Below are 26510 nucleotides of genomic sequence, written 5' to 3'. Positions count from 1 at the left end.
TATAATGCCCATTTTTAAAAAGAGAAAAAAGGAAGACCTGTGGAACCATAGGCTGGTCATTCTTGGCTTTGTGTTTTGCAAGATTATGGAGCAGATCCTCCTGGAAACTATGCTAAAACATATGGAAAATAAGAATGTGACCGATGGCAGAAAAAATGTCTTCGCTAAAGGCAAATTATGCCTGAGAAATTTGGTGGCCTCCTATGATGGGGTTACAGAAGCAGCGGATCAGAAGACTAACTGATGCCATCTACCTTGATCTATTCAAAGCATTTGGCACTGTCCCACAAAGTATCCTTGTCTCTACACTGAAGAGACATGGATGTGATAGATGGGCCACATGCTGGGTAAGAAATCTGTAAGACGAAATCGGATGATGGTATTTGTTTCCAGTAGGGCTTTTTGTCTGTTCTGGAGGGAACTTCTTGCTGCTGTATTGCCCTGGCTGCTCTCTCTTGGCCATGTTGCAAATTTGGGAGGCTGAAGGTGAAATGCTGAATTCTGGCTTATTGTCAAAGAGGGCTAAGGAAGCTTGGTTCTGCTGGATGTGCATTTCCAGGATGCCCAGTAATCTGCTAATTTTCCAGGGCCAGATTTACACTCATCTAGCACTTTGTAAACTACGCTTCTATATTTTAAAAATTGAAGTAGGCAATTCTTGAGCAGAAGGCCATTCACTGAAAGATATTTTAGGGACTGCAATTTCTTTATATGTCCTTTATCTTGATTTTTATATATGAGCAAACACAGCATCTTTTTTGGTGCTTTGATTCCCCTGGGATACAATCTTGCATTTTGCACTGTTCATTCCAGCTATCTCTGGTTGAATTATACAGTGCACTTCATGTGAAACCAGGCAGAAAATGCAATAGATAACAAAATTTTCTTTTTTTTAGCTGGGAAAATATTTCCCTTGAAGACACCATTGCACCTGTCAGTGGTTATTCTCTCAAATGTGTGGCAGGTAAATACTGACATTTAGTATTGCTAAATACCTCTGTCACAACTCATAACACTATGCCACTTGGAAGGACCTGTGGAAGTTGAATCTGCCTCCCCATCCTCAATTTTAGTCCAGCTAGTGCTGTACACAGTGACCAGCTGTTTTTTTAAATAGCTCCAAGAATGGAGTATCCAAGACATTCCTAAGATTTTGTTACCGTGGTAGTCTTCCTCTTTGGGAAAAAAAAAATTCTGAAGTTCTCACATTAGTACCATGTGCTGCATCTTGTACCTGATGGCTCTCCCCCTTTCACTCTGCATCTCTGAGAAGAGTCTGTCTCCATCTTTTCTTTTCCCTCCCTTGTCCCTCCCTTGTGCTTGATGAAGAGAGCGGTAGGTCACTGTTAACCTTCTCCTCTTAACCCTGTCTTAAAAATCATTACCTATCATAAAGAAACAAAAGTTTAATTGCTTTAATAGTTTGGATTCTGAGCAGGAAGGGATCAATTCTTCAGGCTTTTATGCACAATTACAAAAGCTGTTGTTCTTTTTGTCTAAACAAAAATATTGTGTCTATAGATCAGTGATTCTCTACTTTTCATTTACATAAAGAAGCTACAATGTACATAAGTGTCCTAAGAAAAGGAAAGAAAATCATAAGAGTTGCTGAAATTATAAATGCAGTTTTAATTGAAAGTGGTTTTGTAGGCATATAAACATATTTCAGTATGTCAATACTTTGCTTCAGGACTTTTGAAATAGTTCAGTTTCCCTGAAGAAAGGAAAAAGCAAAGTCAAAACAGGAGTTTTGACAAATGACTGGTAATAAGCATTTTTCAGCAGCACAGAAAGATAGGATATGTGTTTTTACCTTAAAAAAAAAAAAAAAAAAAACAAAAAGAAAAGCAGTTTTGGTTTCTTATTTCTTGCTTTGAAGATGCAAACCTTTATAACACTCACAGAAAGATATGGTGGCAAAATCAGTTAACCCAGTATTTGGGTAGAGACGCTCCTACAAGCCTTGTATTTGAGACATTTCAGTTTTAATATGTAAAAAAATTTTCAAGAAATAAAGACTTAATTAGAGTGGTAGTGAGTTACAGAAAAATGTTGAACAGTTAAAATACTTTTGTAAGGAAGCAAAGGCAAGAAAAGGAGAGGAAACACAACCTGTGAAGGATGAGTGTTAAGTAGCATTCAATTAGAGAGAACAAAGCTATTGTGCTAATAAAAGTTATGAACAGGCCAAATAGAGGCTGAAGATCAAAAGGTCTTGGAATAGAGATGGGCAAGCTGTGGGAAAAACTTTATAAACAATAAGAACACCTTAGAAGTGGTTTTTAAGGAAAACATGGAACAAATGAAGCCTAGATAGGTAGCATGATTTTTTAAATTCATTTGATAAGGCTGTTTTGTAAAACCAAGGAAAATAGCATTGAATAAAGAGTACTTCTGAATAAAATGTGATCTTTGAAAAAACAATAGACCAGTGTTTCATCACTTCCCTCTCATTGAGAGAATGTGGGCTCTTGCCACATTTAAAACAGCAAGTGAACAAGCGCTCATGACAAAAGTCTTTTTTTTTTTTTTTTTTTTTTTTTTTTTTTTTTTTTTTTTTTTTGTTTTTTTTGTTTTTCTTTTAGCAATCCTGAAGACTCTGGATGTATTTGTAATGTTGGTGATTTTTAGTTAAAAGTTTTTGCAGGCAGACATATAAATAAACAGCAACATACTATTTAATAAGTATACAAGAGCTCCAAAGAAACTGAGATCTTCAGCCAAAGTAATTCAAGAACAGTAAATTAAAACTTCATAACACACCAGAATTTGGTGAAGTTACCCTATATCTTGCTTTAGCTGATTCTGCTGCAAGGTAGAGATTATAAATTGAAATTTCCCCTCAGTCTTTTGACTTTCAAAACACAAATTACTTCAGTACTATTCCTCTGCCTTTGTATGAATGGATGAAAGTCTGTCAGCAATAACTTAGAGTTAACTGCTCTTCAGTTAGTATAATGAATGTTTGCAATGCTTATGTGGGCATTCTAAAACTCTCTCAAATTAGTCTTAATGTTGCATGTCCTTTCTGAAAGATTCCATAACGAATGTGAAAGCTGTTACATAGAATCAAAGAATGTTTCAGGTTGAAAGGGAACTCAGAGATCATTAAGCTCCAGCTCCCCTGCCATGAACAGGGACGCCTTCCACTAGACCATCTTGGCCAGGATCCCATCCCAGCCTTAAATACTTCCAGGGATGGGGGATCCACAACTTCTCTGGGCAACCTGTTCCAGTGTCTCACCTCTATTAAAGTAAATAAATGCTTCCTAATATCTAATCTAAACCTACTCTCACCTTTATCATCCATCTTTGTTTTTAAGTAGTGTATATGACCCAGTCAGATTCTGTGAGAACTAATCAGGCAACTCGATAAAGAAAGTGCTTAGTTATAGCACGGTATTAATACTCCCTTACTGTTGCCACAGTAGTTGGGCTGAAGAACAGATGCCAAGTTCCTTTCTTCCTCACTGGTAAAATCTTGTGCTGTTTTTGTGGCAAATGCCATTGGTGCTCATGGTTTCACTATACTGCAGCAGCAGCAGCACAGAAATTTTATTTGTGAAAAACTCCATGACCCTTTCCAATTCCTTGAGTTGCTCACAATATAGCACATAGATACCCAATAGTCCTACAAAAACTTCAGTGAAGGCAGTTAAGTACCAAAAAGTGGAAAGCTAGATTGAAAATGTAGTGATCGTTAGCTCAAATGTCAAAATATGTGGACTTAAATGCTTTCAAACTGAGTGGTTCTCAGTCCACCTCTGGTGCCTTACTTAGAGAGCTGCACATCTGGAATGAAGAACATCAGAGCTGTTTGATGCCTGTACCTTTACACCTAGTGACAGGGCCCATTCCCTCCACAGCAAATTCACAAATGCAATCTGCAAAAGAGACACATGTCAGGTTAATAACACAGCCCTAGCTGACCTAAATGATAGAGAGGATTTGAATTACACTTTTCTGAGGGTAAAGTTATTCATAACAAGAAATCCTACAAAGGTACTTTTTTTTTGCTGCTGCAACCAATGTCTATTAATGAACAGGACAGCAGGTCTGACATCTTTGTGTTTGATATCCAAGTCTTATCATATGCATCTGTCCTTACAGAAATGTTGAAAGATAAACTCAGTCTTGGCAGTCTGATCTGTCAGTGAAGTCCCGCACACACTTGGTGCAATAGCGTCCTCCATTCTGCAGTTTGCATGTCCCACACCCTCTTTAATGAACCTTCTTAAAGGAATTTCCAGTGGACTGACAGGCAGACAAAGCAAATGAAGCTGTCACTGTCGAGGCAGGGACGGGAATGAAGAGACTCTATCTTCAGAAGGCAAAGAATGATCTTTTTTCAAATGCACCTCTCTCTTTTATAAAGAACATCGTGAACAATAATTTCATTGGTCTTAAAGTTAAAACATTTCACCTGACTGGCAGACTTGAACTTAGGTCAATGTGGTAGAACATATCTATATGCAATATAAATGGAAAACAGGATAATAGATTGTTTACATTCCTCTCAGACTTTTTCCCAGGCTTAGTCTGGCAGAAATATTTCTCTTTTTCTCTCTGACTGAGCGGAGAATACCCACAATTCCCCCTTTTTGTTTAAAGAAGGAGACAGTGTTTGTTGCTCTCCTGCGAGGCCCCTTGCAGGAAAGAGGAGAGACACAACTCCAAGGTTTATCTGCTGACAATCAAAACCCCCATCAGACACTGGCTCAGAACAGTCAAAGGGATTTCAACTCATACTATAAATTCTCTACCATTACACTCCCTTTATAGACTTAACTATTAATTCCAAGAAATCTGTCACCAACCCCAGAACATTGTTAGTCTGCTTGTAACACAGGCAGTCCAACTCATCAACAGTCTGTTTCCAGAAACAAAAAGCATAAATGTTTATTCCCCACTTGTAGAGGGGCCAGTTGGCTGATGGTTGGTGTCTTAGTCATCGTCTGAAGACTATGGTGGATGGTTGGAACCATGGTCACTGTTTGAAGGTCATCTGCTGACCACATTCTGTTTCTGCTGTCGCAAGTCAGGGCAAACACACCTCGCAGGTATCCATCGTACCCCAGTACCTGTGGAGACACAGGCATACCTGCGGCCCCAGGTGATGAGGTCGCACAGGCCCTCCCACTTACTGGTGGCAAGGTCCCACACCCAGACCTTCGCTCCAGGTAGGTGCATCTCACCTGCTGGGTGCAACAAAAGAAAATGATTCAAAATGACAGAAATCTCTGAGTTTTGCAGCACTGTCAAACGGTTAATTGTATATAAGTCTTTCTCCAGCTGACTGTGTGGGGTCTCCTCCAGCTTTCCCCCTTTTTTTTTTTTTTCCAGAACACGCTTTAAAGTGCCATGAGCACGTTCAACAATGGCTTGATGAAGGCAACCATTTTCTCCAGATTTTGGCTGGGAGATGTGTGTGTATATGGAAAAATGTGTGTGTTGGAAGGGGGAGGAATTTACAGTAAGAGATTGTTCAAAAAACATGAGATGTTGTCTGCATATCTGTTCAGTGAGTTTATCAAACATTCCGTTTTTCTCCCCTGTCTTTCCCTTTCCCTTCCTTCTTTCTCTTCTGCCATTTACTGTCAGGAAGGGCCACGTCTGAAGGGCCAGTTCAGTACAGCCTGGCACCAACACAGACAGACATCAACACCGGTTCCAACTGTGATTAAATTTGCAGCTAAGGGACTCTTTGAAGTGGTATTGGTTTATGTGCTTGTGGAAGCTGCAAGAACTCTTCAGAGGGTGTCCAGAATAGGGAGAGAGCAAGTTTGCTAGCCCTAGCTCACTCTGGTTGGAGTAGCATGCAAGTTTTTGATGTCTTACTAAACAGCATTAGATAAATGTAGCTTCTCCTGAAACACACAAGGATTCTGATACGTGAGGGCCAGTGCCAGGTAATTTTACCAGCAGAACAGACTTTTTGAGCTGGACGCTCTTCAGAGGAAACTGCTCACCAAGAAAGCTTAGGACACCTTGTCTGACTAGAGAAGCGGCTGGAAGTCATGCCACAGACAAGGATCTTCACTGAATTGTTATTTTCAGTGTTAGAAACATAAGCTACCAGTCTTAGATTTGTGTAGGAGCACTGATCTGTGTTAGGACAGGTGAAGAGACCTTGCTCTCAGTTTTGAGGTCTTTGAGTTAATTTGGATGCTGTCAATTTGATTCTCTATAGGTGCACCTGCAAGGGAGAAGACAAGACATTGCACAGTTCTCTCTCATTATGCATGCACTTAAAGTTACACAGCACTTGTGATCCCAGTCCCCAGTTGCCCATGCTCCTGATATGTGTGTTGGGTGAAGATGCTCCTAATGAAATTGAAGGAGGGGGGGAAAAACTTCATTATACAGAGCAAGTGAAAAATTACTTTCCTGCCCCAACAAGCTTTGGCCCAGCATCACAGAGAAGGTAGCTGAGGAAGGAGATAGTGATTTAAAGGAGAAGTGGGCAACTCTTTCAGCTGCAAAATTTGAGAGGATGTGATGGCAAATGCAGAGGACAACAGAAGGCAAAAAAAGGAAAAAATCTCTAATACCCCTGGACTTCAAAGATAGTAGGATAAGTTACATCCTCTGTCACGGACTGAGAGAGTACTGGTTCAAGACTATTAGAGCTATAAAATTTGTATCAACTCATTCATGGAAAGGAAGGATAAAGTAGTAAGAATCTACTGTGCAGTGAAGGGATTAACACTATTTTTTCTAGATGCATTGTCCTCAGCAGAGTTCTAACATTTTCCATGATTCTACTAAACACTCTATCTTTAATATATATATGTAGATACAGCTTTTTATGAATATACTTGAATATATTAGTAAAAATCTTGCTCACAAACTGTAAAAGTAACTAATAATGTTATCATAAATAAAGCTCTATTTAGTTTTATGCTGCAGTGGTCAATAGAAAATTCACAGCACAGGCCAATGTGTCACTGATCTGTGACTCTTAAGCAAAGAATTTCTTCAAACCATACATTTTCATCTCAAATGCTTGAGTCATACTGTGTTTGTCCTGTCTTATAGTTTTCTGATGATTTGTTTATGCCCCACAGTTCCTGCAGTCCAATGGCCACTTCTGTAAGCTATTGTTTGGAAATGTTGATATCCTGGGCAGTGCATCAAAACAGATGGCTTGTCAGCTGTATCAAGCATGTGAGCAGTTCTGTGTGTCAGTAAGCGCATGGACATGGCCCTTGAGATAACAGGAGGCTCACTGTTAAAATGCAGCCCTCAATTAAGGAATCTGTGCTAGAATTTGTACCAGGTGGAAGTGATTTTCAAAAAAATTTAGAATCTCACAAAGATGAGAAGCTGAGTATGGACAGAATTCAGGCTGATGCTTCACTTTTCATAGAATACCTTTAGCAGTTAATGAGTGGACATGAACTAAAACCTGGGATTACATTTCTACCAGGTTTTATGTGGAAAAAAAAAAAAGAAAAAGAAAAAAGAAGAAGAGACAAGAGCCTCAGATGAGTACAGCCCCATAGTTTGGAGAGAATTAGTTTCAAAGCAAGTTTTGGGTACTTAGAGTCTGAAATACAATATATACTATGCTATTCTTCTTTTTAGATTATTTGGTAGTCCATCCTGTACTTGTCTAGAGCAGCACTCTATTTTTGGATTTTTTTTCTTATTCAATTTTTTAGAGCATTTAAACTTCAAGATGGATTGGGATTACTTTGCACAATGATTGATTTTGTTAAGGTTTGTTGTGGTTCCTCTCTATAAGAACAGTTTGAGACTGCGCTGTATGGGGGAAAATTCAGGCAAGAGAAGCAACAGCCTAGTAATACCAAGCAGGGAGGTATTGATCAAGGCTTCAAAATGCTTGGTCAATGAATGTCATTTTTTTAACCTCCATTCATTGGTTTGTAGCTTCTCTGAGTCTCCTGGTTGGACACTGGACTTGTGCAGCTTAGTGTTGAAATTATTGTAGTCAAGCAATTCATGAAGATTCACAAAAGCATCTAAAATGTTTTTAGGACTTTATTATTATTATTAAGGGTGTTCTCCTTTGAATGACAAGCCTTGTACAAACAAGGATAGTCTATCTACGTGGACAGACTAAAGGGCAAGAAAAAGGATGGTGTTCAAGCCATCTAAGTCCATAGCAATCTCTCTCTAAGAGATCTCCCTCTAAGAAATCTTCCTCTAAAAGATAGAATAAGGTGTTGAGCATTCTTGGAGATTCTCAAAACTTCAATATAAAAGGCTTGGAGCATGCTGATTGAACCTGGAGTCCATGCTTTGAGTAGAGGTTGGACTACATGTCTTCCAAAATGGCCTTCCAAACAGTGTCATTTTTTAATTCTACTGTCTGTTGTAAATACAGTAGCAAAGTCCCGTGTATTTAAACTTCATATAGACAGATACTTGGTCTAGCACCTAAGCTGCAAGAAAATCCTTCTTCTTTGGAATTAAGCTGTCTCCTCCAAAACAACCAGATGAATTCTGTCTTCCGGTAACATGTAGTTGACATAAGAATGTGATGTGATTTTTTTTGGCATTAAATTTAAGTGAAATCTGCTATATAAACACAGCAGCTAAGAATTTAGGAAAAAAGAGCTAGAAATTGAGCTGACAATCTCAAACAGGTACAAAAATCTTACTCCCCATAAGACTGACCCTGACTGATTTTTAAGGGCAGAAAGAGAAAACCATTCTTTCACAGATGTGCTGGGAATCAGAGCTAGCTAGAGGCGTCTCACTCTGACAGCACTGTTCCTGTTGTGTAGCTAAATTGTATGGGTCAGGTCCTGAAGCTGTCAATCCAGTTAAGTCTGCACCAGTGTTTAGAAAAGAAGTAGATATTCTCCAAAGACTAAATGCCAGCAACTTTGATGTGACTTTGTGATAAAGTCCTGGACTCTTTCAGTGGGACGAAAGTACTCTTGCATTAATGTAATGACTTGTGATATCACATCTAATACTCTTTTACTGAGTGTTTTCAAACCCTGGCCTCCCATTTGGTTTTGATGGACACCAGATGGTGGTCTTTGGTAGTTTTTGGGATATTTATTTTTCTGTAGTGATGGTAATCTAAACAGAGAGGTCACTATAAATTCCTGCTGTGCACAATAAGCTCTTAAATATTACCTGAGGCGGGGTCTGAAGGAAAAGGTAACAGCAGATATGCTCTTATACCAACTGACATAGATGTGAAAAGCAGAAATTTTCTGGGACACTAGCCACTGTCTACATCTCACACAGAAATGAGAAATTTCAAGCTACCATGTTGCATTATGGGTTTCTTGGCTATTGTGTTATTCACCTTAAAATCTGTATTCAGAACCCACTGAGGCTGCTCAGGTGTCTGCTGTTTATTTTAGTGGGTGTGGGAATAAGTATTACACCAGCAAGATTAACGATTGTAATTCCATTTATAAGGTTTTCTGCTTTTTTTGTTTGTTTGTTTGTTTTTTGTGGTTTTTTTTTGCTGTCTACATACCCTTAGAAGCTTTTTCTTTGGCCATTCATTATAACCAAACTAGTTGCCTTTCTGAGACATGACAAGGTGTTTCTGCAGTCTGCTAATGAGTGCTAGTTCTGCTGGCAGATTTCATAGGGAAAACTGGGAAAATGACTCTATATTGCCAACAACACTCTGCCATCTGATTGTGTTATTACAAGAGTTAAACTCTTATCCTTTCTGTGCTCTGACTTATACACCATGCTGCTTTGATTCTGTCCACCTCCTAATCATGTCTGTCATAATACAAATTAGAAAGTCTTCACAGAAGCATCCTGCCCATGATTTTAGTTTTAGCAAGAAATAATTGCCCATGCTTTCTATGGAAATATTTCATTTCATGACAGTTGGAAATTTCAAATGATTGTTTTTGTTCCAGTTAATGGGAGCTGCAACATAAATCTCAGTCTGGCACATATCATGGTGGCAAGATCTGCAAGCAGCAGGAAAAAAATCAGCTCCTGAGAGAGAGAGGGTAAATGGTTCACGTGATGCAGGTTTTAAGGATGGCTGGACACCAAGCATTTGCAGTTACAAGTTCTTAAAGCTAGTACGGCTTTATGTACACTGACACTTTTGGTATGAATTCATGAGATGAAAGGGATGTAACCTCACTAATCTCTTTCTGAGAAGATGATGCACACCACTGCTGGATTCCATTCCTCAGGTTACTTAGCTGTAACACTAAAACAAGAGGGGAAGAAGCCTGCTTTTTCAGGTGAGGGGAACGGGCAGAGGTGATGGCAGAAATCAGATAAAAGCTCATGCCAGCACTTGGTAGGAGATTGGAGAGTCGGGAGAGTCTCAGCAGTGTAAGTACCACGGAGGGTAAGCCCCATGAAGACATGACTATTGCTTGAGGTGGGAGGACAGAGAAGAAGCACTCATAAGGTTCAGAAAGAGCAGAACCTGATGTTTAAACACTTCAAGGTGTTAAAACTGTGAAATGTTCAGTTTGGTTTTTTTAGTGACTGCCTCTAGATGAGAGATATAAATAATAAAAATATCCAATAATTGCTTTTTTATATATGCAATATAATGTACTTCACAGATATTCTGGAACCTGTTTCATGGACACATAGAGATAATAGGATCTGAATTTTTGAAATGCATTTATTACACAGACTTAATGTGTGGGCACTTTCACTCAGAATTAAGCTAAACTAAAATAAAGGGTTAAGTTCAAGAGCAGAGTGTATAAGACAATGAAGACAGAGGGAGAATTTTCCTTCAACCAAATTTTAGGAAAAGCTCATGGAGATAAATCGCTATAAAACATGTTCTCAGCGAGTAAAAATGAGATTTATCCACTGATTTGATTGACGTGTTGAGTCAGGTAGAGATTTATCCATAGCAGGTAATAGACATGCAATGTGTGAATGCTTGGGAATTGGATGGAATATAGGAGAAGGGCATAAACTGCAGAGGTTTACTTTTAGATCAAGTTAAAATAGCCTTTGACTTTTCCTGCTTTATGCAGATATTGCATTCATTGAGTGAATTCTATTGCATCTGACTCTTTGTTTTTTGATAGGACAAACATGAGGTGATAGAAATATAAGAGTGATCTAAACATGGAGGAATAGACATTTTTACCTCAAAATATAACAATTCAGAGACAGACACAGAAATTAAAGATGTTAGTTTCACAGCGTGAAATCGTGGAATTCACTGCAAAGGAAAGATCATGAAGCCAAGGGTTTAGTTAAATCCAAAGAAGCATTAGTAATTTACATGAATTACAAGAATAACTAGAGAAGTAATTATCATGAGGAAAATTCTGTGAAGAATATTCCTCATGATTAGAGGAATTGATAGATATTCTACTTAGATTATTATTCTAGTACCTATCAAGATGAGATAACCCAGCAGACAGGCAACATGCCATAGACAGAAAATTAACTGAGAAATGACTGAGATTAGTGTCTATGAGACATAGGATTTAAATGACAGTAGTCATATCCAAGCTATAACTTGATCTAGCTTCTTTTTTTTTGAACTTCTGTGTCTTCATTTTTTCTGAGTTAAGCCTTTCAGGTGTCCAGCTGCTGATGAGTAATGTATTCTGATCATACTGATTCTTGGTGACTCAGGAAAATTGAATTTTTAATGCCAGTTTCAGGAGCATCATGTTGAGCTAACTGTGCTTGGAGCATGAATATACTCATAAATAACAATGCAGAGAAAACAAGTGACTACATTTAACTCCCAGCCCAGCAAGAGGTCAGTGATCACAATGTAGAGTTTGAACTGTTCAGTACTCCCATAATAGCAGTGTCCAAGTTTATTAGCAAGTTGAAAATCAACTTGCAATACCTGTGCATCTTGTGAAGAAGTAAGTTGTGGAAACTGTCTGGTGGACTTGCTTTAAAGATCTTTAGGAATGCAAATAAAACATATATATTCAGGTCTGCTGGGACACATTTCTCCTTAGTGAAGAAATCAATGGACACAAGAATCACAACAGGAGAAAACACTGCTCTTCCTCCGTCCACGATTTACAGGTGAAGAGATGTGAAGGGGTTTATATGAGAAGGGGCAAGGAATCACAGTGCAGGTCATTTCACATGTCAGACCTTTCACACGTCAGCTCAGACAGTCCATAATACTGGACATAGAATCACAGAATCATAGAGTCAAAGAGTCATAGACTCACAGGCTCACAGGCTCATAGGATCATAGAATCATAGAATGGCCTGATTGGAAGGGAACTGAAAGATCATCTAGGTCCAACACTTACACTAGACCAGGTTGCTCAGAGCTCTGTCCAACCTGTTATTAAACACTGCCAGGGATGGAGCAGGTATGTGGAACATGCAAGATGTTTAGATGGTGTTTAAGCTGTTGCCCCCAACATCTGGTATTATCCAATTACACTTGTCCAATGCCTTCAAATCCAATCTTAGCCGAACACCTCTGTCCTGTAAATACACAATCATTTAAAGCCATCCAAAATCTAGGAGGCCAGACTTGCCCCAACATCCAGCCATGCTTCCCTGATGCCTCTCTTTTGTCACTCCTCCCATTCCATCAAGTACAAGAACTGGCTGGAAAACTAGTCAAAATTACAGGGATAGTTTTCAGGTAAATGAATGGATCAACAGTGAAAGAAGTAGACTGTTAGCGTCTTTGCTCAGGAAAAGGCAGATATTTCAGCTCAACCCTTACTAGACATTAAAGGATCAAAACAAGGACGGTGTTAGAAGGCTCAAGGCAGAAAGACTCGTATGTGTGGAGAATTTAGCAGTGAAATGCAACACCACAAATCTCCATTGTTTATTGTTTAGTCCACAATACTGGTAGCATAGCGAGAACAACTCAGTTCATTGTAGGCATTACTGTGGGTGTGGTGAGGCACTGAAACACGTTGTCCAGATGAGCTGGGGATAACCCATCCCTGAAGGTGCTGAAGGCCACGTTGGAGGGGCTCTGAGAAACCTGGTCTAGTGTTCTGACCCATGGTAGGGGGATTGGGCTAAGATGATCTTTAAGTTCCCTTCCAACCTAAACTATTCTGTTATCTTAAGGGTCCCTGGCAACCCAAACCATTATGATTCTATTATTATTGGAACATGTCAACACATAGAAAAGACTCAATCCCCATGTTTGGTGGCATTTCATAGGACTGCCTTCCCAACAAGGTGACTCTCATTCTCTTCCCATTAGTGTCTGTTGCCAAAAAAGTACAGCCTAAGGCTATTTCTTGTACTGTCCCTTGTTGCCTTGCTACCCTCTTCTCTGGAAGAAGAGACTCTATCTCACTACAATCTCCTTTCAAGTAGCTGTCGAGAGCAATAAGATCTCCCCTGAGGTTCCTTTTCTCCTGGCTAACCACCTCCAGCTCCCTTAACCACTCCTTATATGACTTGTGCTTCAGCCCCTACACCAGCTCCATTGCCCTTCTTGGACACACTGCAGATGAGAGGCAGACTACAAGCCAGGCTATAGCTACAGTAACAAGCTCCCACGATAATCCAGGATATAGCTTTACAGAAGGTTGAGATTTCAGTGTAAAATGAGTGCAGTATGTTCTGTCACCCTGTCACCAGCATGAGTGACATGGAATTGTGTCTTGTTTAAAGCAAGTGCAGAAGTCAAGTTTGCCAGTTTTCTATCATGTCTTAAAACTGTTTAGCTTGAGCTAAGGAATCAAGACCCAAAATTTCTTGTCCACTTTCCAGTTAATGCACAATTGTTTCTGTTTTGCTTACAGAGAAATAAATCACTTGTCTTCTGCTAATGCCTTTTTTATTGGGTTTCATTTCCCTCTCTGATACAGAAGGTTACCAGCATGTTTGTGCTCAGCAGGCATCAGCTGGCATCTGTTCTTAAATTCAGACCACATAGCTGTGCCCTTAGTTTCCATTCTTCGGAAACCTGAACATACCATGATTAAAATAGACTGCAAACAGATGCTTGCTGATAAAGAGGTTCTGCTTGCTTGTACCATTTGCAATTTGTGCTGTGAGGATTTAGTCACGGTCTAATGGCTAATCACTGCAAGGGTTCAATGAATCTCCTGGCCTTGAGGTTTTGGTATAGCCATAATATCCCGTGGATTTGATTGGTGTAATTTTTGCACTCAAACCTCACTGAGCAGCTCAAAACTGCCCAGCCGCCAAATCACAGAATCACAGAATGATTCAAGTTTAAAGTGACCACAGTGGGTCATTTGATCCAACCTCCCTGCTCAAGCAGAGTCATTCTAGAGCCCACGGTAGAGGATGGAATCCAGAGGGTTCTTGAACATCTCCAGTGAGGCAGACTCCACAATCTCGCCTGGAAACCTGCTCAGTTACCTGCACATTAAAGTTCTTATCCATCTTCAGGTGGACTTTCCTGTGCATCATTTTACCGTTGTCTGTTGTCCTACTGCTTGGTGCTTCAGCAGTTATTGTAGAGGTGTAGATATTTATGAGGTTCCCTCTCAGTTATGCCTTCTTGAGGCTGAATAGGTCCAGGTCCCTCTGCCTTTCCTCTTTAGAGAGATACTCCAGTCCTGTAATTATCCAGGAGCTCCATGTGTCTCTTGTACTGAGCAGCCCAGAATTGGACAACACTCCAGATATGCCTCATCAGGGCTGAGCAGAGGGATAGGATCACCTCCCTCAACTGTTGATATGCTCTTCCTAGTGCACCCCAGGATTTCACTGGCCCACTATCCACATGGACACACTGCTGGCTCATGTACAGCTTGCTGTCCACCAGGACCCCAGGTCCTTTTCAATGGAACTGCTTTCCAGTATCTCATCCCACATCCTGAACTGGTACATTTTGGAGTTATTCTTCTCCGTGTGTACTTGTCATAGAACTGACATCAAAATACATGCTCTGTCACACCCTCCTGCTGCAAATTTGACCAATAGGGACATCCCAATTCTACAAGGCATGAAAAGAAATGTAGATTTGGCTGAATTCACCCTGCATGGCTTATGCATTGGGAAATTTGTCTTTTGGCTTCTGCATGTGGAAAATCTTTCTTAGTGCATAATTTAGAAAGGATTCTTCAGTTTTCTTTCTTGTGTACCAACTGAACTTCAGTAAGCAAAAGTCAGTAAAGGTCTGTATAGCAAAACAAAAAGATCATTACAAAGAGGTGACTTGAAATTTTTTCTGACAGCAGGCAATAGAAGGTCACTGCATATGAAAGGAATTAGCAGAGATGACCGAGATTTAATATGGAAGCCTGTGTCCAAAGCAGACTTTTTTGATATTATCAGTTATGCACATGCTTCCAAGATGACTTTGGTGACCCTGACTCAAGACAACCAAGGGAATAGTGTCTCTCTTCCTGCAGCCCCAGGGCCTGCCTTTATGCCAGTCCTCACAGTGCAGTGGAGGGCACAATCCAAAATAGCCCTGTTGTCTACTCGCCCTTACACTGTTGTAGACCAGGACTGACCCTCTCCATAGCAGTCTGAGACTGGTGCAAATTGTTGTCCCAAATTTCAAGATGCATGCACAGGTCTGCAGGTGTCCTGCCGACAGCCTAGCTCAGCAATCAAGGCAGAACTGCAGCACAAACCACACATCCCCTCCCTCCTGCTGTGGGTGTACTGGAGGCACCCACATATATATGTTTGTTTTCCTGACTGCTCCATTAAACTCATAAATCCTGTATCATGAATAAAGTGATCTGCAGGCAAAGCTGAAGTTGGCCAGGCGTGTGTTTATAACAAACATATCTGAGTTTTTTCAATAATTCTGGATGAAGTTGGATTTTCAGCCCATGCTTATTAACACTCTTAGTTTATGTTTTTGTAAAGCCAGTGTGTCCATGAAAATGAATAGAAATGGCAACATGAGAGAGAATAAAATATGGGGAAGAAAGCTTAGTGGGGTGGTAAACTACTCTAGTACCTGGAACCGGAACCTTCTTTCAGGGATTTGCATATTACTGAAAATGTAAAGAGGTGAGGCAGGGAAGCTATGAGGAGCAAGGACATATGGTATGCTGATTTTATCTCTTAGGAGTCTTAAACTTTGTATGTTTGTGTCAGAAGTGAGCAATTTCAGGGCATGTAGGGCTGTGTTCCAACAGTTTTCGTGGCAGCAGGCATCCTGTGCTGGGTGAAAGCATCTGCATGCTGTTCTGACATAGTCCATCTCTATTGCTTCATAGGGTGAGCTTATGATAAATATCCCTGTGTCAGATAAACCATCTTAGCAAGTAAATTTGGTGGCTCATAAATCATGCCAGGTGGCTCATAAATCATGCCAGGTGTGGTATACTTTGTCTATGCTTCACAGTTGTAATGTAAATCCTCCAACTCTTTTCTTGCAAAAGGTAAAGATATGAACTTTTAAAAAAGTATTTTGATTTTGCAGAAGGGAAATTTGAGAGACCTTTAGCTCCTATAAGAAATTTAGCAAGTCAATATTATTTATGTAGTTAAAATCGTATTTGGACTTGGTTTTTATAACCATTACAGCACCTGCAGATGGCCTGCATGATCATGGTAGGTCCCTTTCCACTGAAACATTCAAGTCTAGCCTAGACTAGTTTAGTTTAGTCTTTGAATGTTATAAAACAGGTGGCTATACCTTTGAATGTAACAGTCTAGGCCCCTTTCTAGAAGTCTAAATTGAAATTAGAACTTGGTATTTCTGAAGTGTTTTGTAAAAATTGAGAACAATGGGCTACAAATAATTACATAGGAAGGAAAAACCTTTTTCCCTCAATATCTATTGTCTTTTCATTGTAAGATTATTATTTCTCGCCATCTTCACAGGCCCTGTAAATTGATATGTTCCTTTTGATCAGAAAGGAGTTAGTGGATGAGTTTCATCATCGAAATGACTCTCTAAAGCACAAGGGGACTTTCAGTATGTGTCAATTGCTTTTGGAACAGTAAACCCAGTCCCAAAGTTGTATTTTCCATGGTTGCTTTCAGAAATCTTTGCACAACTATATGAACAGAAAGTGGTTTAAATGCTTAAGGTTCCTTTTTATCCTACTCCAACTGCTTGAGTTCTCAAGTGAATAAATCCCTTCAACACAATCCTGGAAGCTCAACTGAAATTGGACTGGAGTGGCCCATGCCAAGAAAGTACCATTGCTTCACACGGATTACCAAGGAGAACCATTCTTTGATGGAGCAAGTGCCATTCAGCAACAGGAGCCAGAAATCATTGCACATTGGCCCACCAGGGAATTGGATTAATAATATCAAAGTTTGACAGACCCAACAAGGCTGAAAATGAAAACCATTGTCGATAGCAAAGAAAGACAGGAGTATAATTGTGTCTGAGAGTGGCTGTAACACAGATGGGTCTGGAGAGGGTTGTGAGCAGTTAAGAGCACACAATCAAATTTTGGAAGTAATGATGCTGGTACTAAAATATGCCTTACTCCCAGATCCTCTCACTTCTTCCACAACAGTGATAGTCATGTCATGGAAAAGGACGCATTTTTAAAGCATCATATATTTTGTGTAATTATTTTTTATTTCCTGCTAGTCTAGTCTGATACCCTTAGGTACAATTTTGTTGAAATTTTTTCATGTTCTCTCCCAGTGCTTACAAAGCAATGCTTCCTACAGAAAAACTCTATGTGATTTTCTTGCTTTGCCATGGATAGGACATTTTCTCACAGTCTCACAACCCTTTACAACAAACCAGAGAAAACAAGCACTTGAGTTTTTTCAAGAGTAATTCTAAAAAAAAAAATCACTTCTCCTCCAGCATTTTAGTTTTCTCTACTCAGGGGTCAGATTTATAAAGGTGATAAGGAATATTTTTATTCTCATAACCAGTTCCTCTCAGAGTTGTCGACCCTGCAAAAAAGTTTGCAGTCACGTTACTGCGTTGCAACATATCTTTGAAATAAGAGCAAAACTCCAGTGTGGGTTTTTGCCATGGAATATTCCAAGCTATGAGGATTTGCTGTCCAGCTCCACAGCTGCAGGATTAAGAGCACCTCTGAGAATTCTGTGCTGTGAATCTCATGATATTTAAAGGTCTGCTAGCAGTTACAGGAAATCCCACAGCAGTTCATAGTGCAAACATTTTTGTTGGGCCAAGTGGGTATTTGCCTCTGGTCTGGCAGGATGCAACAGCCTCAGGTATGGCTTCATCCAGCAACTGCTGAATTGAACCAATAAGTCTGTCTAATTTGCTTTGTGAGAAATAAGTGGGAGAAGTTCTTTAGCTTCAAGTCTCTTCCACTTCGGGAGGGAGTTTGCATCATAACTATCCTAGACCTGCTTTTTACTACAAACTTGGACAATCTCTCCATTTTCTTTCTCAGACCACCACAAGTTCCCATCCTCTGCTTTGTCCAGGGAGTTTTTAGCATTTTATGCTGTGTCCGGGTTTTCTGATTTCCATTTTTCTGTGCAAGTCCTTTGTTTTTGCCTAAGACAACATACTTGAGGAATGAGAGAGTGGCTAAGCCAGGTCAGTAGTGACAGATAGCAAGAATCTCCATGTTGATACACCCAAGCATCCAAAAAATTCTCTCTCAAGGCTTTGACTGGATATTAACACCAATGCCCCTTTGTGACAGGAAGCCCATCCAAGAGCTGTATCTCAGGAACTGTACCCTAGCTGCCTTCATTGGTTTTGGTATAGATGTCATTACATTTTGATGAAATTTCCACTCATTGAAAAAAAGTAATTTGCTTCCCTGAATAAGAAGCTATTAATACCTTATATTAGTAGTTTTATGTAATTTTAATGAAGTCCTTAATTTGTAATTTGTGATGGTTGTAAAATCCTGCACTTGCAGTGAGGGCTGTAAACTGGTAGTATCACACAGGAAAGAGGAACAATATTTGTCACAATGAGTCCTGGGGAGACACAGGAATTCTTTAATCTGGGTCTCACTGAAAGTTTTGTGAAAAACCTATATCAGCACCTTTATAGGATCCCATTTCTGATGGGAACAAGCATTATTGGAACAGGACAAGTCAATACAAGAGGGAAAATTTAAAAAATACACCTGGAATGATCTTTTGGTGGCATAAAAGTTCTCATCCAGGCTTGCAATTGAGGACTGGACAGGTCAAGCGACAGGAAAAATAGCTAAAATGTGTAAACAACTAAAAATGAGCTACTGCAGCACTGTTCTGAATTCTTATCTTATGCAGGACATAATTGTTGATTAAATTAGGTGTTGAACAGACATGCGTAGGAAATGTGGCTCGGCACTCTCCTCCTCCGAGGGGAGAGACTTTTTGTAACTCTAGACAGTGTATATTCTGTGTATTAATTCCCTGGGAAGATGCTTGACTGTGCTTCTGAAGGGCACATCTCTATTTGCTCAAGCCTTCATCTCTGCCAGTCTCTATGTATATCACATACTGCATGGCTGAGTGGATGGGTCCACCTGTAGAGAGGTTACAGAAACTTGACTGTAGAGATAGGTTTGGGATTCTAACTTCAGGTATCCAGGTTTAAACATTCTATTTAGACTTTGTCAGGAACAAAGTTAATTGCTAAACTTTGGACAAGGAGACTGTGTCTCCCTTCGCCTCCTGTCCCCTCCCCTCCAACTCATTAAAATGTAGTTGTTTCTACAGCTTCCTGGTCTAACCAGCCTTGCTCACTTCTCCACACATTTGTGCCATTTATTTGCTGGGTAAAAGGGAGTTCAGAGATGCTGTGGGACCTTTGTTGTGGCATATTCTACACAGCCAGGGTCAACTAGCTACACACTGTCCAAGATCTCACGACCTTTGGATTTCTTAACCAGAGTTTAGATGATTCCATTTTACCATGGCTTTATCCTATTACTTACTTCCATTATGAATTTGCAGATTTCATGGAAAAGTGAGTTACTACCACTGTAACGATGCTGTGTCATCATGGGCTGCTTTTAGTCTGAAAACCTACTCCAAATGCGGTAGGAGTGCTATACAATATCATAAGCCACAATCTATAAAATCATTAGTAGGTACATCACAATTTATCATTTGAATCCATCATCTATAATAAAAGAGACCTTCAATAATGTGCATTTTTGCAGTTCTTTTCTTTCAGGCACCCTAAATGTTTTTACTGCAATTGTTGGGAGCAAATGCTGATAATTTACCTGGTACACCATGCAGGAAGCAAGGAAAATTAAATACCCTAAGGATTCAAAGGGCTTGCTCTCAATTCAGAGGATGATTTTTCTCTCGCTCAGAGAGCATTACACTGCAATTATTTGACATTATGTATTCTAGCATAGTCATTTAAAAAATAAGAAAGCATCATTTAACAATTCTCTTACTAATTAAAGGGATTCCCACAGTATTCCTGGTTCTTCTCAGGTCTGTAAAACTACGTACTACACAGAAATATTTCTGGAACTTTTAACAAAGACTTCAAAACCCCCTCAATTAGTCAATAAGGAAAATAAGCATGCATGCTCTCACCCCTCAAAACAAATCCAACAGAAGTCACCAGTTATGATGGAAACCTAAAAGTAAAGCCCTTCTCATATAGCTGTTGCCAAGGCCTACATCCTGTTGATTTGTGGCCTCAGTCTTGCTATAAGGCATGTTGTGACTCCATACTAAAAGACCCTTGTTCTGTAGGTTAAAAAAAGTGTATAATTAATCTTAAGGGAGAGAACCTGTGTAATAGTACTGGGGGTGAACAACTTTTCTGAACTTTGGTAATTGATTGTAAAAATATGCTTATAGACATGACTTTTTTCGCTCTGGACCTTGCACTAATTAGAGGTAGTAAATTTGGTTGTATTGATGGACTCAGCCCTTAAAAATTGTTTTTCAGCATTGGATTCTGGCAAAAGCATAATTTTTGTGTGAAATCTTGTATTTATCAGTGCAATTAATTCTGACCTATACCATGTTTTCATCTAAATAAGAAGAACTGTGTGCATTTTGACACTCTCTGTCTTTCTATTAACAGATGCTGCAGAAATATTGCAAAACTGGCTGTTCATAGCAGCTCCCAAGAGCATGAACCGGTGATCACTGGTGGCTGTTGAACATGCTATGGCCACCACCTCGGAAACGTGGCTCCTGATCACTCACTCACTGCCAGTTCCCTACAAACTGCCAGTGTAAGGGCAAGCAGCCACCTGAGGCACACTGATCAGATTGCTGGTGCATGCCCAGTCATGCTCAGAGGCACCCCTCTGCTAGTGTTTGTTCACAAGCTCAGATTTTTCAGCTTTAGGGAAGTAAGTCACAAATTCCATGGTTTCAGCAAGGAAGTTTCAGCAGCTCCCTTCCTGTGAACACCCAATTTTTTTTTTTTTTTTTTTTTTTTTAATAGAGAAAGCATCCCCAAAAAGAAGGACATCCTGATCAAGGAAAGGCTGAGTCATGTTTGTAAGAAAAATAAAGACTGTCACAAAGGGAGACTGAAGCTCCACTGCAGCTAACTATCAAATCCTTGAGGGAGTAACTTGCAATGGTTACAATAATTTTAAGACATTTACAGTGCCTTGTTGTAGAAATTGTCACAGGACCAACAGAAATAGATGTGGTACCTCATGGTCTCAGGTAGAAAAAATCGTCTGTGTCAATGGGTTGATTCTAACTAGCATGGGCAGCCAACATGTGACTCACCATAAACTATGATTCCTGCTCTCCCCAGAGCCCTTGTTATCAGAGGCCGGATGGTTCTATTGGCGCTCGTGTGTGGCAGGGAGCACTTGAGCTGTCCAGAGCTCCAACTGAGAAAGGGAGACAACAGGAAAACCAGTACTCCCAGAAGACTCTGATGGGGTGCACAGAGCCCGCTCTGGGCTTCTTGGTCAGAACAGGAACCATTTAGATATTTGGAGTATATGTTTATTTGTGTGTGTGTAGGATCCCACACTGCAAATCCTAGCAATTTTGTTCAGGTTTATACTTAAGCATTTGTGCTCCACTCTTTGAAAAACAAATTTCACAAAAATGCTACCAGAAAAAGCCAATTGCAGCAGTCTTCCTGTACAAAGCAGAACCAGATTTCTAAAAGTAAAGGAAAGGCTTCCTGCCTTCTGAGATTCAATTACCCAGTCTTACCAATACTCTGGCAGGAATGTTTTAAAGTTCTTATGAGAGAGAGAGAGATTTGGAATTTGCAAGAGAGAGATAGAGTTTTTTTGTAAATTTGACCCAGTCAGTATTTTGCCCAGTAATACTGAAGTCTGCGGTGAGACTCAGGATATGAATCCCATATTCTTAAGCTGACATTTCTCTCACATGCCTGTCTTTACATCATACAAAAATCTATCCTGCTTTTTCATCACCTTTCTTCCCTGTCCACTTCACTAGGGCAATGGCATTCTTCAAAATGGATCTTTCGAGATCTAGTTGTGGCTCTAGTGCTTCTCAAGACATTACAAAAAATTCTAGTTCAGGCATGAACAATTTATGCATCATTATATGGTAGAAAATGCTGCAGCCTGATGTAAATAGGGATCTAGTTGCTGGCAGACTTCTTGATTTAAAAAGGAAAAACATTTAAAATATTTGCATTGTGCCACCATGTCTACTCCTGCATGTAGCATAGATTTTCCTTTTCTTTAGTATGGTTAACCTTCCAAATCAGGAGGAAAATGAGCAACTAACATTACAGCCCCTTACGAAAAAAAAATGCAAAACATCAAGTGCTGGTCATGTTTGAGTGGCCAACTGCAATAGATTAAATTCAAGTGTCGGTGAAAGCCATTATTTTCCATTCACAGAGAGCTCACCTGATTCTATTCAGCCTTCAAACAGAGAAGAAAAGAAGGTCTTTGGACAGAGATGTGAGTGGATATTCACTGGAGGCATCTTCTTAGACTACTTTGTCCCATATGTGTAATTCCATGGCAGGCATAAGTAACCAAAACCAGCTGTGTAACACAGACACTGGGGTTGGCTTCTGAACTGAATATTCAGTTGAGGCAGAGCTTAGGGGAAAGTTAGCATGGTATGGAAGAGTTTTGTAAACCAAGGCCGAGGAAATAATCCCATCAAATAACACAATCTTTCTCCATAATCTGGTTCACATTTGGGCCTTGGTCACATGGAGGGAGACTCTATACTACACATCCATGGGAAAGAGAAGCTAAAAAAAATTGGTTTAATGGAAGATAAGAAACGCAGAAAGACAGGGAGTAATTACAGTTAGTAATTATCGTAGGCACTGCCTATAAATGCTGTAATTCTTAAAAAATGTCAGCATTCATGTGCAAATCAAACAGATCAGGTCTGTGCGTGTGATAGTGCAGTCAGCAAAAGCTTGGCTTTTGTCATTAGGATAGAAGGGTTTGGGATTTTGCTGAACAAGCTCCTTAGAGTTTTTACAGTTAATTCATTTATAGCTGTAGTTTAGAAATTATAAAACTCATTGCTCATTAATGTCAGAGTTTCCCAATTTCAATCAAGATTGGTTTCTGATGCTATGCGATAGCATTAGATATTTTGAAAGTTAGTTGGAAAAATGCATCTGCCTTGCACCAAATCTCAAGAATTAAGAACATTTGGACTATCCATAGCTTTTGAGGAGATAGAAAACCATTTAGGAGCTTGCAGAACAGTTACTAGCAGGAATTGAACCACAGGTTAGCATGCATTTTTTGGGAAAATGTAAAAAGTGATTATTAGATTTGGAAGAAAAAGCACCTCCTTGCAATATATATAGATGTCTACCACATGAAAAAAATTGCAGACTGTTAATATTAATGTCTCTAATGCATTCTTCTATGTTACAGACATTATTTAATAAAATTCAACATTGACATGAAAGGAAAGTGAAGTATGCTTTGTATATTGTTGGCACTTAGAAGTGCTGGCACTACTGAATGATGTATTTTCTAAAACAGGTCCTTCGGGTCAGTATTGCATTTTGTGATAATGGCATCTATTGAAAATCTGAAGGCGGTTCTTTCACTGAAAAAAGGTTTGTTGCAGGTTTTTTTTGGATTTAGCTTTTCTGGGGGGCGTTCCGGTTTGTTTTTCTTTGTTTTTCTTTTTTTTTTTTTTTTTTGCTTTTTTGGTTTTTGGTTTGGTTGTTTTTTTTTTTTTTTTGTGGCCCTGGATATTAAATTTTAGGCATTCAAACATTGGAGTTTTTAAAAACTAATTTGAGATACATATGATCTGAAAAGAAAGTAAATCATTTATATTCCTTCTGGTTAAAATGTCCAGTAGGATTACCTCTCATGTGATGAAAGTATTTTGCAGTTATAAATTCTGAAGTTTTAATGCTCAGTTTACCTGGATGCACATTTATTAAGCCAGGCTATTTTTGAAAAAAAAAAAAAAAACAAATATAAAAAAATCTTTTAAGCTACCTGTGTTTTGGTAGACATGAGTGAAAAACTCATAGCATGTCATGGCTTATTTGCATGAGTGGTTTTTTGCATTAGTAAATACCAAGAATTAAAGAAATTTCCAGTCGGAGACAGACCTTTTTATGGAGAACAAGTCCTTTTTCACAGCCAAATGTCTGCAGATAGAATCCCAACTCTACCAGAAATGATGAGTTATAGCCCAAGAAGCCTTGGCTGTAAGGAGTAGGAGAGCTGCTGTGATAAACCTCAGAGCCTGGGAGCTGGGTCTGGATGGAGCTGCTACAGGTGCAGGTCTTGGTGGTAGCAACAAATACTCAGCCAAGAGCTTTGAAGGCCAAAGTGGTTGAACATGGGTCAGTCAGTACCCAGTGGTAGGTGAGCACCATTCTGAAAGGGCTGGCCTCAGGTTGTTCCGTGGGGCAGTCAGGTTGGACATCAGAAAGAATTTCTGTACAGAAAGAGTCAAATACTGGAACACAGGAAAGTGGTGGAGTCGCCAGCCCAGAAGTATTCCAGAAATAACTCGACTTGGCACTTAGTGTTATGGTTTGGTTGGCAAGGTTGTGTTTGGTCAAAGGTTGGACTCTATGACCTTGGAGGTCTCTTCCAACCTTAATGATTCTATGTTTCTATGATTCTCTATCACAAGTAAAGGACTGGGTTTACCCAGTGTGTCCTGTGTCCAGTTAGAGACTCTCAGCTTCCCCTGAGAGAAATAGATCGAGATGTCTGACACAACCTCCTTTTCAGAGACGGTCACCACTGGATGTGGCTCAGGCTCCTGAAGAATTCAGTCACTGTTTGGAAGCATGCAAGATCTGAATTTCAAATTCTGTGAGGCATTTTTGACATGCACCAGAGAAAGTATAGACTACTGCAAGAAAAAATAAAGTGAGAAGTGACAAGGAAAGCTGGGAGTTGTGGCACAGCTTTGATGAGTTCAATAACTAGATAGACAAGCGCTCTTCAGATAGCACATTCCCAGAGCCAAGACACCATACAGCAGACTGTCAGTGTCCCTTTTCCATATGTTTGCAAAATTAGGTGCTAGTATCCAGTGCTTCAAAGCTACCTTGTGCAGATTTTGAACTTATTAACCACCACTTGTCAGGCAGACCTTGGAGACAATCAGCACAAGGCAAAAAAATCCTCATAGTTTTTCACAAAGCAGTCACCCTGTTTGTAAACTTTTGGTTTGGATCCTCAAAGTGTTCACTAAACACTTTCAAAAGACAAGCCAAGAAATTAAATTCCCTAACCGTCAAACAATGAAGTAATAAGTTCTGAAGAGGTGTTTATTGTATTGCGCATTATTAGGTTTTTTTTTACCATTAAATGTAATCATCCTTCATTAAATGTAAAATCCGTCTTCTGCCACATGAGAGCCAAGTACTTTTTTTCATCTTAGGTGATCTGACTAGTTAGCATGTCCAATAAAAGTCCAAAGTACTGTTCTCGACTTTTGAAAACTATCTCTATTTTATACTTGATAAAAAAAGGTCACAGGCTAAAAATCATGACCGGTTTGGGGTTTTTTTTGTTTATTGTTTTTTTTCCCCAGCAATATTATTTGGCCTGGTAGAAGAATTAATCTTCCTCCACAAACTTCACTATAATGACATCACAGACTTCATTACCACTAGATATTCAGAAAAGGATGAATATGCCGAGGTCAGGACTACCACTTATTTTTCAAAATGTTAGCTAAAGGACATTACAGAAAAGAATGACTCTGTACTTGCCTTTTTAATTAATGTATTTTCTTAAATTAGCTGAACATGATAGAATACCGGGCTCTTCGGAGCTTTGTATGAGGGCAGCTCATATTGTGTGCTTATATACAATCTACTGTCAAATATCTATCCCTTGGATAATTTTTTTAATCAAGTTGCTTTTTAATTATATTTTGGCTAATTTTAGAAAAATAAAGGCAGTGTTATGTTTTCACCCTTATAACAGGAAACATGAAATCTATTGAATTTTAAGGGTAACAGCTGAAAACGGAGAGTACAAGTTCCTGTGTAAACATGCATTTGCCACAGACTTTCTTTTAGAGCAAAAATAAATCAACAGTTAGAAAATAAATATGTCGACTCTTGAGTCTGGTCAGAGCAGATGTCCAAATGAATGTTCCATTAGTACTGTTTTGCAACATAACCTTTTATAAATCTGGCATTATGTGGACAACTTGTCTAATTGCAAGACATATACTGCACAAATATTTCAGTATCTCCTTGTTTTCTTGTTAACTCATTCTTAGCATTCATAGTTTTACATTTGACTGCTAAAATGAGTGTTTTC

At 39.3% G+C, this 26510-nt stretch overlaps 1 protein-coding gene across 5 annotated transcripts in view; it reads left to right on the top strand.

Annotated features, from left to right (window-relative positions):
* Positions 1–26510, top strand: part of NRG1 (neuregulin 1) — a 447143-nt gene that overhangs the window by 157989 nt on the left and 262644 nt on the right. For 3 of the 5 annotated variants that reach the window (XM_068176234.1, XM_068176240.1, XM_068176243.1), the window contains exon 2: positions 5602–5676. The exons of 1 other annotated variant lie outside the window; for it this stretch is intronic. In XM_068176234.1, coding sequence (XP_068032335.1) covers positions 5602–5676 — 75 coding nt within the window. The remainder of the gene's footprint in view (positions 1–5601; positions 5677–26510) is intronic. One more of the 5 variants, XM_068176241.1, reaches the window with a different exon arrangement.

This window comes from Anomalospiza imberbis, chromosome Z (genome assembly GCF_031753505.1).
Source record: "Anomalospiza imberbis isolate Cuckoo-Finch-1a 21T00152 chromosome Z, ASM3175350v1, whole genome shotgun sequence".
NCBI lineage: Eukaryota > Metazoa > Chordata > Aves > Passeriformes > Viduidae > Anomalospiza > Anomalospiza imberbis.
The sequence above is the reverse complement of the archived record's forward strand: the minus strand, read 5'-3'. Positions and strand labels throughout refer to the sequence as shown.